This window comes from Setaria viridis, chromosome 5, assembly GCF_005286985.2.
Source record: "Setaria viridis chromosome 5, Setaria_viridis_v4.0, whole genome shotgun sequence".
NCBI lineage: Eukaryota > Viridiplantae > Streptophyta > Magnoliopsida > Poales > Poaceae > Setaria > Setaria viridis.
The window spans coordinates 24,823,959-24,836,693 of record NC_048267.2 but is presented as its reverse complement, the minus strand read 5'-3'; the positions used below and the strand labels follow the sequence as shown (position 1 = coordinate 24,836,693).

At 59.8% G+C, this 12,735-nt stretch overlaps 1 protein-coding gene across 1 annotated transcript; it reads left to right on the top strand.

The window, feature by feature from the left end:
- Positions 1-10,048: 10,048 nt before the first annotated feature.
- LOC117855905 (delta(8)-fatty-acid desaturase 2) lies at positions 10,049-11,990 on the top strand. The gene has a single exon (XM_034738305.2). The coding sequence runs from the start codon at positions 10,461-10,463 to the stop codon at positions 11,871-11,873; it is 1,413 nt and encodes a 470-aa protein (XP_034594196.1). The 5' UTR covers positions 10,049-10,460; the 3' UTR covers positions 11,874-11,990.
- Positions 11,991-12,735: the final 745 nt, after the last annotated feature.

The following is a 12,735-nucleotide window of genomic DNA, read 5'->3' as shown; positions in this document are numbered from 1 at the left end:
CGAACGGTGCTCAGGCAAGATTGATCGGACTGCGAAAAAACCTACGCCCTAGCGGCTACGGCACCTTCGCTCATCAAAACTTACTGACGCACCCGACAACGTATTCTAAACTTTCAAGCCCAAAGGAACAGTAAAGGGGATCGGAAGCTTTCGCACGGCAAAGTTATAAACAGGCCCGTATGGCCATCACGAAATAAGTCCGAAACTGACATAATTACAATTTGGGCGCAAGCCCGGTACAGTTAACTTGACGGGGGGTCGGCAGGAGGGACGGCCTCATCTTCTAGGAGCTTCGCGAGGGCCTCCGCTGGTGCGAACACCGCTGCATCGATCTCGTCCAGCTCGGCTTCGGAGTAATCAGTGGCGTACCCCTCGCTCATCCCGACAAAGTTAATACCGGAATAATGGGAGCCGAAGACCCCGAAGGCTCGCCGCACGCCGACGTGAAGCGCGTCCACGACGATCTCACGACGCCGACAGCGTACCCTGAGGACACGAGCCGGCAGAGAGCTCGACCCCTCCTCCAGAATCACGCCGAAGTCGTCGCAGACGACGCGGACCGCATCCTGCAGGGCGCTGAGCTCACCGCGCTCCGCGTCGAGCAAGCCCTGTAGCTTGGCGATTTCGCCTGCAGGAATCATCCGGAAAAGCCCACCGTGTCAAAGAACAAACCGCGACACCACGAGAACGTGGGAACGGAAAAGAGACTCACCGTCGGCCCAGGCCTTCAGCTCGCGCTCCCGGTCAGCTCCTTCTGACACGGCGGTCTGGAGTCCCTGCTCGGCCTCCACTTTCTTGGCCTTCTCGGCGTCCCGGTCTTGCAAAGCCTGGTGCCGCTCGCGACGGATGCGGTCGACGGTCTTCTGGAGGGCTTCATACTCCCCCCTCAGCCGGGCAAGCTCCTCAGCATCGCGGCGGGCCCTCTCAGCGGCTGCCCGGAACTCCTCGTGGTCAAGACGGGCCTTGTCAATAACGGCTTGGAGCTTGTCCTCCGATCGCCGTGCCTCCTCCAGCGCTGCCCCCTCATGCCTTTGCAGGTCACGGATGACCCCCTGGGCGGCAGTGACCTGCAGGGACAGCTCCCTGGTGCACTCCCTCTCCGCGTTGAAGCACTCCCAGAGCCCCCGCTCCAGCCGGAGGAAATCAGATTTGCCTCGACTGCACTCTTGGAGGGCCTGCAAAGCAACGTGCCATCAGGGATAAAGCAAATAGGAGACGCCAATCACCAACAGTAGGGGCAACATACCTGGCTGCCAGGGAGAACGGTGTTGCCCAGAACCCCCAACGCCGAGGACAGAGCCGCCTGAGCGTGGGCAAGGCCGCCCTGCACCGCCTGCCACTTGTGCCACTCCGCGGTGTCGTCCAGCGTGAAGAGATGCCTCGGCGGGTCCTCGTAGGATGACCAGCGGAGGACGGACCCTCTCCACGCCTTGGGAATGGTGGGAGCCGAGGTCGAGGTAGGAACCGATCCTGACGCTGTCGTCGAGGTCGGCACCATTGCACTAGAAGCCGCCGGGTTTACCGACGGCCCTGGTACCTGCACGCTCGTCGCCACCGAGGCCGCCGGCGATACCCCCGCGGCTACCTCGCCCCCCGCTGCAACCACCTGGGGAGGCTCCTCCGTTCCTGCCGGAGTCCCCCCAGCGGGCCCCTCCGCCTCCGCCGCCGGAGCCACTTCCGCGGGGGTAATCGGGGCGGAGGTCCCCGCCTCCGTCGCTATTGCCTCCGCCGCCGCGCTTTCGGGGTCAGGCGTTCCCTCCGCCGCCGATCCCGCCACGGCTGCGGGGGCATCCGCCCCACCTCCAGTCGCCGCCGTCTCCTCCGCCTTGTCGGCGTCAAGGTCGATCACCTCCCCGGCCTGAGAACCTGGGGGGATCGCGCCCTGCGCTGTAGGGGCGACCGGGGGAACCGAAGGCGGAGTGGGGTCCGCTCCCCCTCCCGCGACCGACGCCGCCATCGCTCCGCCAGCCGCCATCACAGGGGTCGCCCCCGCGGAGGGATCCGCGGCCTCACCAGGGACCCCGCCGCTCGCTGCGGGCGGGACCGTGGTCCGCCCCCTGGAGGAGGACGACAACTGCAACGCCTTCTTAGGCGCCAGCTGCAGGGCAAGGCCACGAGGAGCGGCACTGCACATCGACGAACAGACATGAGTAGGAACGAACATGAGAAGGGGAGAGGAACGAGATGCAAGGAAGGCCAACTTACGTTCTTGAAGCACAAGGGCGGCGCGCACGCTTCGCCTCGGAGCCTGACGCCGACCCCGGGACATCCGGCAGCGGCCGCTTGTCGCCGCTTCGCTGCCCTCCAGTCGCGGGCGTGGTGGTGGAGGCGGTCTCCGCGGACCTCCGAGGAACGCCCTGGGCGGACTCCTGGGGGGCGCCCCGCGCCGGCTCCAAAGCGGCGGCGGGGGCAGGCTCCGAGGACCCCCGAGGGGCGCTCCGCGCCGGCTCCGGGAAGGAGCCCCATGTCCACCCCTGGGGAGCGTCCCGCGCCCGCTCCTGGGAGACGCCCCGCGCTGGCCCCTGGGGGGCGTTCCGCGTCGACTCCTAGGGGGCGCCCCGCGCCGGCTCCGAAGCGGCGGCGGGGGCAGGCTCCGAAGACCCCCGAGGGGCGCTCCGCGCCGCTCTGGGAAGGTGCCCCGTGTCGACCCCTGGGGGGCACCCCTTGCCGACCCCTGGGGAGCGTCCCGCGCCCGCTCCTAGGCGACGCCCCGCGCCGGCCCCTGGGGGGTGTCCCCCGTCGACTCCTGGGGGACGCTCTGTACTGGTCCCTGGGCGCAGCCCCAGGTCCTGGTGGAGCTGAAGCCTGGGCGGACGCCTCCTCCGCTTCACCCATCGCGACCGTCCGCGGGGGTGCCTCCCGAGTGGCGAGTGCGCCCGAACGGAAGGAGAAAATCGGTTCCTCCTCTTCATCATCTTCCTCATCTTCATCCTCTTCATCATCATCGTCATCATCGTCGTCGTCGTCTGACACGACCGGCCTCCTCCGCCGCCGTTGGAACTCCTTGGCGGCCTTCTTCCTCTTCTTCACCGTCTCCTTGTCCTTACAGCGCTTCTGCGCCTCGGCAAGGAGACGGTTGCGCGTCCGCCGCTCAGCGTCCTCCGGCACCGGCGGGAGTGAGTCCATGACCCGGGTTAGCGGGCCCTACGAGCGCAAAACAGCTCCACGTCAGAGTGACAATCGCAAGATACAAAAAAAAGGAGGACGACGCCCCAACCCCTTACCAGATCTATGAAGCCCACGTCCGGGCGCATCGACGGGTGCCCGGGAATCGGGTACTCGACGTCCTTGTCCTCCAGCGCTTCCCGAATCCGTTGCCAGATCTCGGAAGCGGCGAGCGCACCCGTCGCCAAGACGGTGCCCTCGGTCGGCGCGTCAGGGGTCATGGCGGCAAGCGGCCGGACCCGGAGGATCAGCGGCGCCACCCGTTGGGCGTGGTACGCTCCGATGACCCCGGCGCCGGTGAGCCCGCTCCTTTTCAGCCGCTCGATGGCTTGCAGCAGGTCGAAGAACCGTTTCTTCTCCTTCTCCACCGGCCTGTACGCCCACACCTCCGGCACCACGTCGATGGTGCAGCCGGTGAAAGCCGGCAGGGGGGAGTCCGGGTAGTTCTTCACATAGAACCACTGGTTGTGCCACCCCTTGTGGGACGCCGAGGTCTTCATCACCATATACTCCTTGGAGCGGGTATGGCGAAGGTGGATCCCGGCGCACCCGATCGGCACCAGAGGCGACCGCTGCTGACTCCCCTTCTTCTCCATCTTCTGGTACAAACTCACTGTGAAAAAGTATTTCCACAGCGAGAAGTTGGGCTCGATGCCGAGGAATCCCTCGCACAGTGCGACGAACACCGCAATGTGCTGGATCCCGTTGGGGTTGAGGTGCTGGAGCTCGAGCCCATAGTAGTGGAGGAGCCCCCGGAAGAAGCGGCTCGGGGGAGAAGCGAACCCCTGCTCATGGAAGTGAGCGAAGGAGACGACGTAGCCGGAGGGAGGCGTTGGCACTTGCTCCGTCCCCGGCAGTTCCCACTCGCCCGCAGCCGTCCTCTCACAGAGGAGGCCCTTCCGCACCAGGCCCACGAGGAGGTGAAATGGGAGATCCCCCAGGAACCCATCGCCGGAGGAGGAGGAAGATCAATAGAGACGGGAGGAAAGGGCGCGGCTTGGAGCGGAGGAAAACGAAGCAGGCGCGGATGAACTAAGCGTGAGGCTGGAGGGCGAAAAGGCTCGAATGCAGAAGGCAGGCGGAACCAGTGCGGCGGGCTCCCATTTTTATAAGAAAGGTACGGGAGAAGCCAAATCAACGCCCCTGCCACCATAAATGCGGCGCCAGGTACGCCCCTGCCACGCCCATTTCCTTTTCGAAAACCGCGCACACGATCGGCCGCGAAAACATCCTATCCTCCTCGATTCGTGGGACGGCGCTCCCCATAACTCCGCCTCCCAGATGGCACGCCCACAACGTCCCCCACGTTCGGCCCAGACGCAACGACCGCTCCGTTCCGGCCCAAGGCCCACCGAGAGGTAAGAAAGGGATACGGGGCTGAAAACGCCCCTACGGCCCATTACGGTCCAGAGGTTCGAAGGCTGGCCCGCCACGGGTTCGACAGCTGCCTCAGGACATCCCCTGAGCAAGGGGTGAGAAGGGACGCGTCCGCTAGCGGCCAACACCCAGGCGAGCGAAAGCCGAGGGCGTCCCGACCTCATGTTCGAGTCCCATCTGGTATAAAGTTCATGGTTTTTCCACGGGGAAAGGCAACGAGCCCCTGAATCCGGCCGAACGGACCTGGGAACTATATGAACTGGCCGGCGGGAGATTGGAGTACGCCACCAGCTTGGCCCGAGCCGGACCCCCCCCCCCCGAACGGGGACCGGGACTCCACTCGAACCTACCCGTTCGCAGCTCAAAACGAGCACCACGGTTCGCCCAACGAGGGTAACATGGCACGGCTCGACCCCTCCGTCCTAGCGAACGGACGCTTGAGGGGCAACGATCAAAAGTCGACCTGGTCTCCCGACCGGTCTCCTGCAACGCGCGGGGGCTCGGGGGCTAGCATCGCAACCAACGGCCACGCGTGTGGTCACGATTCGCAGGTTCCCTGGCCAAACTGGGATAAAGCAAGCACACCATAAACAAAATCTGCGGCGAAACGGCGAAAGAAGCCTCCGGAGGAGCACTTTTGCTCCACCACAGGCTCAGGGGCTACTGTTGGGGGGAAATATTAACGATCTCCCAAATACCGCTTAAAAGAGCAGACGCGAAAGGCCTAGGCCCACCTAGCCTAATCAAAGCTCCGCCTCGCCTGACCGCGGTCCCAGGGTCGGGAGCGCCCGACCTCCCTCCACGAGGCTTCCGCCTCGTCCGACTACGGCCCCGGGGTCAGGGGCGCCCGACCCCTCGCCCCAAGGTTCCGCCTCGTCCGACCCCGAGCCCAGGGGTCGGACTCACTAGGGCCCCCAGGGCGGACATCCCCCTCGGATACGGACCAGGTGGACAAGATAAGCAGTCCCATGGGTCCCTCCCATCGGCCTCGTCATAAATGCGCCGCAGGCCTGGCAGGAGGAAGGATGACCGCGCTGCTCACGCAACCCGCTGCAAGTACCCATGCACGACCATACTGTACAAGCTACAGTTTTGGTGGCTCCCTCCCATTCGCCGCAGGGTACTCATGACCTGCGCCGACCAGAGCGGAGGAGAGACCCGCCTGTCCTCGGGCCCCGCGCACCCTCAGGTCCCGCACGCCCGGTAGCAAGGATGTGACGCCCTCTCTCCAGGAGCCATCATCAGAACGGTAGCATCCACCGTCCTCCCCAACGGACACCGGGGTAACGACGAAACGCCTTCATCATAACCCGACGCCTACGAATGCCGAAGGAGCTATCTGTAGGGCGCGACGACAGTTGGCACACGGCCGCCCCCCCCCCTCCGGCATGCACGCCAGCGCTCGTCAGGGGCCGGCAAAGGCGTCGGGCGTCTAGGAACTTGTTCCTCCCTTCCTGCCGTATTTTTTACCATACTACGTTTACACTTTTACGGTCCTCTTCGCCCGATCCCAGCTGTAACTCCGGCCACCCCCCTTACGATATAAAAGGAGGCACCGAGGGCCGGAGGAGGGGATCGGCTTCTTCTCCCACAAGCCACAGCACACTAGTACGCTCCGTGAGAGCACAAGCACAAAGAGACTTGGGACTAGTCCCTCTCTCGCCGACCTGTAAAATGAGTAGAATAAAATGAGTAGAAAAATGATAATCATGTTATTTAGCCAAATTTGAGACATGACCCATGAAATGAAAAGAAATTTCGAACATTTTATTCAGGAAACACGACCACGAACGTGTGGCCAAATGATTTTTAAATTGTAAAAAAAGCAAGCGAAGTTTGAAAATCATGAGATTTGTCATGATGTGATGATATCATACGTGAAGGTTGTGGAAAAAAATTAAGAAGGTTTCACACATTTCGTCACGTACGATGTTTACAAACCGAAGCATCTCGGAAGAAGAATACTAGCGTTGAGAAGGATTCGATAAGAATTGGATTTAGAGTGACGGTCGAGTTTGGTTTTGACTACAAAACTTTTTTATAGGAAGTACAGAACATATATTGTTTCATGTGAAATTTTTGTAATTTTTTGGAACCGTTAGATAATTTTAATGTATTAAGTGCAATTATAGAATTTTAATTGATATAAATTGAATTCGAACTATAACCGCATAAAATAATGAAATAATATAAGTAGAACAACCAAATACATATTGTTGAGTGAATTTGACCTACAACCGCATAATATAATCATATAATATGAGTACAAACTGTTATGGAGGAGGAGGCAAAATGAAAAAACAATCTTTGCCGAGTGCCTAGATATAGGACACTCGGCAAAGAAAAAATTCCCGTATAACCTTCCTGCCCCCTCCCTCAGCACGCCACCCCCCCGCCTCCCTCAGCGCGCCTCCTCCCCTCCCTCCCGAGCCCCTCCCTCACTGGCGGCGCCCTGCCCCTCCCCTCCCTCTCCATCTCCGGCCGCCTCCCCTCCCCGGATCCGCCCCCTCCCCTCCACGCAGCCGGCCCCTCGTCCCTCTCCGGCCGCCGCCCCGGTCCCTCCTCTCCCTTTCTCCGGCCGCCGCCCCGGTCCCTCCTCTCCCTTTCTCCGGCCACCGCCCCGCCCATCTTCTCCGGATCCGGCCGCCGCATAGGCCCTCCTCCCCGGATCCGGCGGGGACTCGCTGGGTGGGCGCGTACTTCGTGGTGGTGGCGCTGGATCCCTCCCCTCCCTCTCCAGGAAACTCCCTCCACTCCTCCGCTCTTCCCCTCTCTCGCGCGGCGGCCCCTCTCCGGCGGCGTCTCCAGCCGCCGCCCCACCCCTCTCCCCGGATCGGGGGGGGGGGGGGGGCTCCGCCCCTCCGCCCCGGATCCAGCTCCTCGACTCGCGACGATGCCGGTCATGGAGCAAGGAGTGGGGCAAGCTTGCTCGTGCGGCGGTCGACGTCGAGGCCAGGGTGTGGTAGAGGTGGTGGCCAGCGGGTGTGGTGGTGGAGGTGGTGGTGGTGGCCGGCAGGTGGTGGTGGCGGCGGCGGGCATGGCGGCAGGGAGGCAAGGCACGACGGTCGGTGGGAGGCACGGGTGCGAGGCACGGCGACAGCATCGACAGCAGGAGGCAAGGCATGGCGGCATGGGAGGTGGTGCTGTGGTGGTGGTGCTGGCGGCGGCGGAGTAGGCGGTGGTGGTGGCTGGCGGAGCTGGCAGTGGTGGTGGTGGCGGCGGCGGAGCAGGATGTGGTGGCGGCGGAGGATGTTTTTTTTTATTTTTTTCAGAAATTGGTTGCCGAGTGTTTTCTCGGCACTCGGCAACCAGCGTTTGCCGACTGAAAATTTGCCGTGTGCCGTTTGCCGAGTGTTACACTCCGAGTGTTACACTCGGCAAACAATTCGCCGAGTGTTTTTGCCCTTCACCGAGTGCCCCTGGCACTCGGCAATTTCCCAGTCTCCCGTAGTGAGCTATGGGAAGCCATATAAGAGCCCCAACTTGTTCCTTCACGAGTCGTGACTGCAGCTACAGTTCACTCGTGGTTCCAACTCATCCACGATCTCAATCTACCTCTTTGTTTATCGCCACGCCAGACACCGTTACCATCTCTACTCGTGGCCACACACCGGTAGGCAGCGAGCTCCGCCGATGCTGCCGCTTCAGCCGCCTTCCTCCTAGCGACTCTACATCCACACCCGATGCTGTATTCAGCCGCACCGCCGCCCTCTCCGTTCGTCGCTGCGCTTGACACCGTCTCCCTCCACGCTCATCGCTGCTCCCGACGTTGACTCATCTACCTGAAGTTTCGATGTTAGATCCGTATATGCTGAAGGAGAACTGAGTGTTTGACATGAAGGATCCACGCAAACTCCTCCACTCGATGCTTTGATGTTCAATCCGTAGGTCGGTAGCTAGGTGCGTACGGGGAACGGACTGCTTGAGACGAGACCCATATGGCGATGAGGGAAGGGAGGAGGCATACCAACCAAGAAACGCAGAGAGACGTCGAGTGCTTTAACATGAGGTAAGGATGAAGATTTCTCAACCATAACAGCTTCCCAATTGTAATGTCTTGTGCACCGAGGATACCAGTGATTTTATTTCCCCTAGAAAATAATAGTGTCACCATAGATCTGAACGACCACAGCATACTCGATCGGGCTATCAGGGTGCATACAGATCAGTTTTAGAGAAGCTCAGCTGAGAGATGACGGCAAACAAACATGAGCTTATAGCACCTGCAAAAGAAAAAAGCTCATATCACATTCACGGCTCAAAATTTTCATGACAAAACATCAAATTAGACACCCATCAACTCAGATCGAACCATCAATTTGGCTAGCAGTGGAGGCACATATGTCACTTTCGATGGACTCGCCGGTGAAGATCCCGTCTCGGCAGTGTCGAAGATCGATGACGAAAGGGGGCCTGCCGGTGTGGAGGAGCATTGAAGAGAGGATGGTACGGCTCTAGATCTCGATGTCAAATACCACCGCGGATCCATCCCTTGCACATATTGCAATCTGCCAAGGCGTTCGCAGCTCCTTCAAATGTAATCGAAAGAACTTTTGCATGCGTGCACTCCACGAGCGCACGAAGCGCACACTATTTCTTCTCATGCACCACAAGCTTCACATGCACTCTGTTGATCTCTATGTCTTTGGTGGAGATTAGCTCGAGAAGGTATAGAATCATTTGGCACCATCCACCGAAGTACACCCACCTTAGGAGAACATGAAGCTGCTGCACGGTTTTTCAAATTAGACAAGGAGGTCTAGAGGTGGTGGCTCGGGCATTAGCATGATAATTATTTTGAATCGTATTTTCTGATACAATCTTCGTTATACAATTGATTTTTTCTCCAACTTTGACCACATCTGTTTAATTAATTAGTTAAACAAGGTAAAATAAGTACCACTTATATTTATTATCAAAAGTACTTTAAATTGTAGATTCATGTGTTTACGCGAATATTTGGAGAAAATATGAAACCTCAAACAAATGAAAAAAAATCAATGTTATCGTGTATCTAAGAATAGATGTACACAAAACGTCGGTTCATGCAATTTATAAGAGCAATGGTTTATCCAAATAGTCCCAAATTTGATAGCCGTGGGAACATCAGAACATCCTTGCTTGCTGGTTGCTAGCGATTTCGTAAAAATCGTTATACTCAGTCTCAGTGCACAATTTCATTATACAGTTATCATGATTGAGAATTAGATAACTATGCCTGTTGAGTATTACGGGGATGAAACTCCTCTCAAATATGATAAAGCTTCTCCTTATCTCTTCATAAATAGTTTGCTAAATTAGCAAAATTGGTAATATGGTATGGAAATTAATACTCATTAACTCTTCGTGAAATTCCACTCAGACCGGCCTAAAGCAAAAACCTGCACAGCTCGTCAGCCCATTGAAACAGCTGCAGAGACAGAGCAGAAATCTGCGTGCGCAAAGCAACGGCTGGCAAACTGGCAACGAGCATGTTGGCATGCGCCGCACCAAAGTTACCAACGCCCCAGCCTGTGCCTGCCTCTGCCTGCTACCTCTGTGCTTGCAGATTTTACAGGCGTCGGTGGTGGGTCCAGCTGGTCACACCGTGGCCGGCCTAGCTGTCTGCTGCTGCCGATCCGATTCGGGCATTCGGCTGGGCCCGGTGGGCCCCTCCTTCGCCAGCTTCTCGTCAAAACGGTCAAAGCCTCCGCTGCAAAACAAAAACCACATTCCTTCCTTCCCCTGCTCTCCCCCTCTACATGGACTCCAACCAATCCCATCTGGCCATCTCCCACCCTCCTTCCCAATAGGAGGAGACCAAAGAGAGCGGCGGCGGCCGCGGAGGGCCCAATAATCATCTCGCTCTCCCCCACTCGTCAGCATTGCGTCGCGCAGATCTAATCTACTAGCCGGCATTGCGTTGTTCGAGCGGCAGCATGGTGGCTGTGAAGAACGCCGCCGCTGGGATGGATGACGTCGCCGACAAGAAGGCGGCGAGGCCGGAGGAGAAGTACGTAACGTCGGCGGAGATGGCGAAGCACAGCGCCGAGGGCGACGTGTGGGTGGCGGTGCAGGGGAAGGTCTACGACGTCACGTCCTGGCTGCCGCTCCACCCGGGCGGGGACCTCCCGCTGCTGAGCCTGGCCGGGCAGGACGTGACGGACGCCTTCGTCGCCTACCACCCTGCCTCCGCGTGGCGGGTCCTCGACCGCTACCGCGTCGCCACGCTCTCCGACTACACCGTCTCCGAGGTGTCCCGCGACTACCGCCGCCTCGTCGCCGAGTTCGCCCGGGCGGGGCTCTTCGACCGCAAGGGCCACGGCTGCGCCGCCTCGCTCTGCGCCATGGCAGCGCTGCTCGCCGGCGCGCTCTGGCTCGTGCTAGCCACCGCCAGCGTCGCCGCCCACATGGCCGCTGCCGTCATGCTGGGCTTCCTGTGGATGCAGTCGGGTTTCCTCGGCCACGACTCGGGCCACTACGTCGTGATGCGGAGCAAGCTCCTCAACCGCGCCGTGCAGGTGGTGGCGGGCAACTGCGTCGCCGGCATCAGCATCGGGTGGTGGAAGCGCAACCACAACGCGCACCATATCGCCTGCAACAGCCTCGACCACGACCCGGACGTGCAGCACATGCCGCTCTTCGCCGTCTCGCCGCGCCTCTTCGCGTCGCTCACCTCCGCGTTCTACCGCCGGGTGATGCGCTTCGACGCCGCCGCGCGCCTCCTCGTCAGCTACCAGCACTGGACCTTCTACCCGGTGATGTGCGTGGCGCGCGCCAACCTCTTCGCGCAGTCGCTGCTGCTGCTCACCGACACCTGGACGCGCGTGCCGGGTCGCCTCGCGGAGGTCGCCGGCGTGGCCGTGTTCTGGCTCTGGTACCCGTGGCTGGTGTCGCGGCTGCCCGGCGGCGCCGGCGAGCGCGCGGCGTTCGTGCTGGTGAGCTTCGCCGTGACGGGGATCCAGCACGTGCAGTTCTGCCTGAACCACTTCTCGGCGGGCACCTACGTGGGGCGGCCACGGGGGGACGACTGGTTCCAGAAGCAGACACGGGGCACGCTGGACGTGGCGTGCCCTCCGTGGATGGACTGGTTCCACGGCGGCCTCCAGTTCCAGGTGGAGCACCACCTGTTCCCGCGGCTGCCGCGCTGCCACCTCCGGCGAGTGGCGCCGCTGGTGCGCGAGCTCTGCCGAAAGCACGGCCTGCCCTACGAGCGCTGCGGGTTCTGGGAGGCCAACGCGCTCACGCTGAGGACGCTGCGCGACGCCGCCATGCAGGCGCGCGCCGTCGCCGCCGCTGGAGGGCCCGCGCCCAGGAACCTCCTCTGGGAGGCCGTCAACACACATGGCTGAGTTTCTTTTTCTTTTTAGCTGATGATCCCGTGCAGTGTGCAATGCTGGTTGCTTGTAGTCATGTAAAACGCCATTGTTGAGTTGGATTGAGAATGATTCGGTTTTGGTGCCAAGCTCGATCGGGCATTGCTGTTCTTGCTTTTGGTGCTGCACTCCTGAGCTTTGCAAGGTGCAGCCAGCTTCGATCTGTGATTGGTGCAAACTGGAAAGCCCAGCGCAGGCAGGGTACACGCAACGCAAGAAGAAGTGCACAAGCATGTGAGAGCTCGTGTGCCGGCAGCTCATAGGATCTTCTGATTGGGCATCCGCAGATCCGACGGGGCGACTCGGATTGTGAGGCATGGCATTCCATTATTCCGAGGCACGTCCGTATCGCCGCTTCAGATCGCGCCACTCGCCCGAGGCTCTCGCCTCTCAAATCCTTTTTCTATTCTGAGCAAAATCACCGACACCCACCGTCATGTGCATCGACTCAAACGGAGGTCTGCGGCGAACTGGCGAGCACGCTGTCACGCCCCTGCATACTTGTGAAATCCCCTCGCCAACGCGATTGTGCCGCACAGGTCGCCGATCGAAACCGAGGAAGGATGCATGCTTGGGAGGCACACATGCTCACTACGAACTATGAAAATACAGGATTTCCGAAAAAAAGCTAACTAGTTCGGTTTAAGTTTAAAGATCAGTTATACAATTGAGTCGGTGTGAACCGTTCAAACTGGTTGGTTTAGTCGCTAAACAAACCGGTTTGTAGTGGGACAATAATGATAAATAAGATGTTGTGCCACTAGTTTCAAACTTTGGACAATATATTATTTACAATATTACTATGTTATCTCACCTATAATGTCATATATGATGTGTT

Excerpts from the sequence above, each read along its gene's own strand:
- LOC117855905 (XM_034738305.2), top strand. The coding sequence starts at position 10,461 with ATGGTGGCTGTGAAGAACGCCGCCGCTGGGATGGATGACGTCGCCGAC.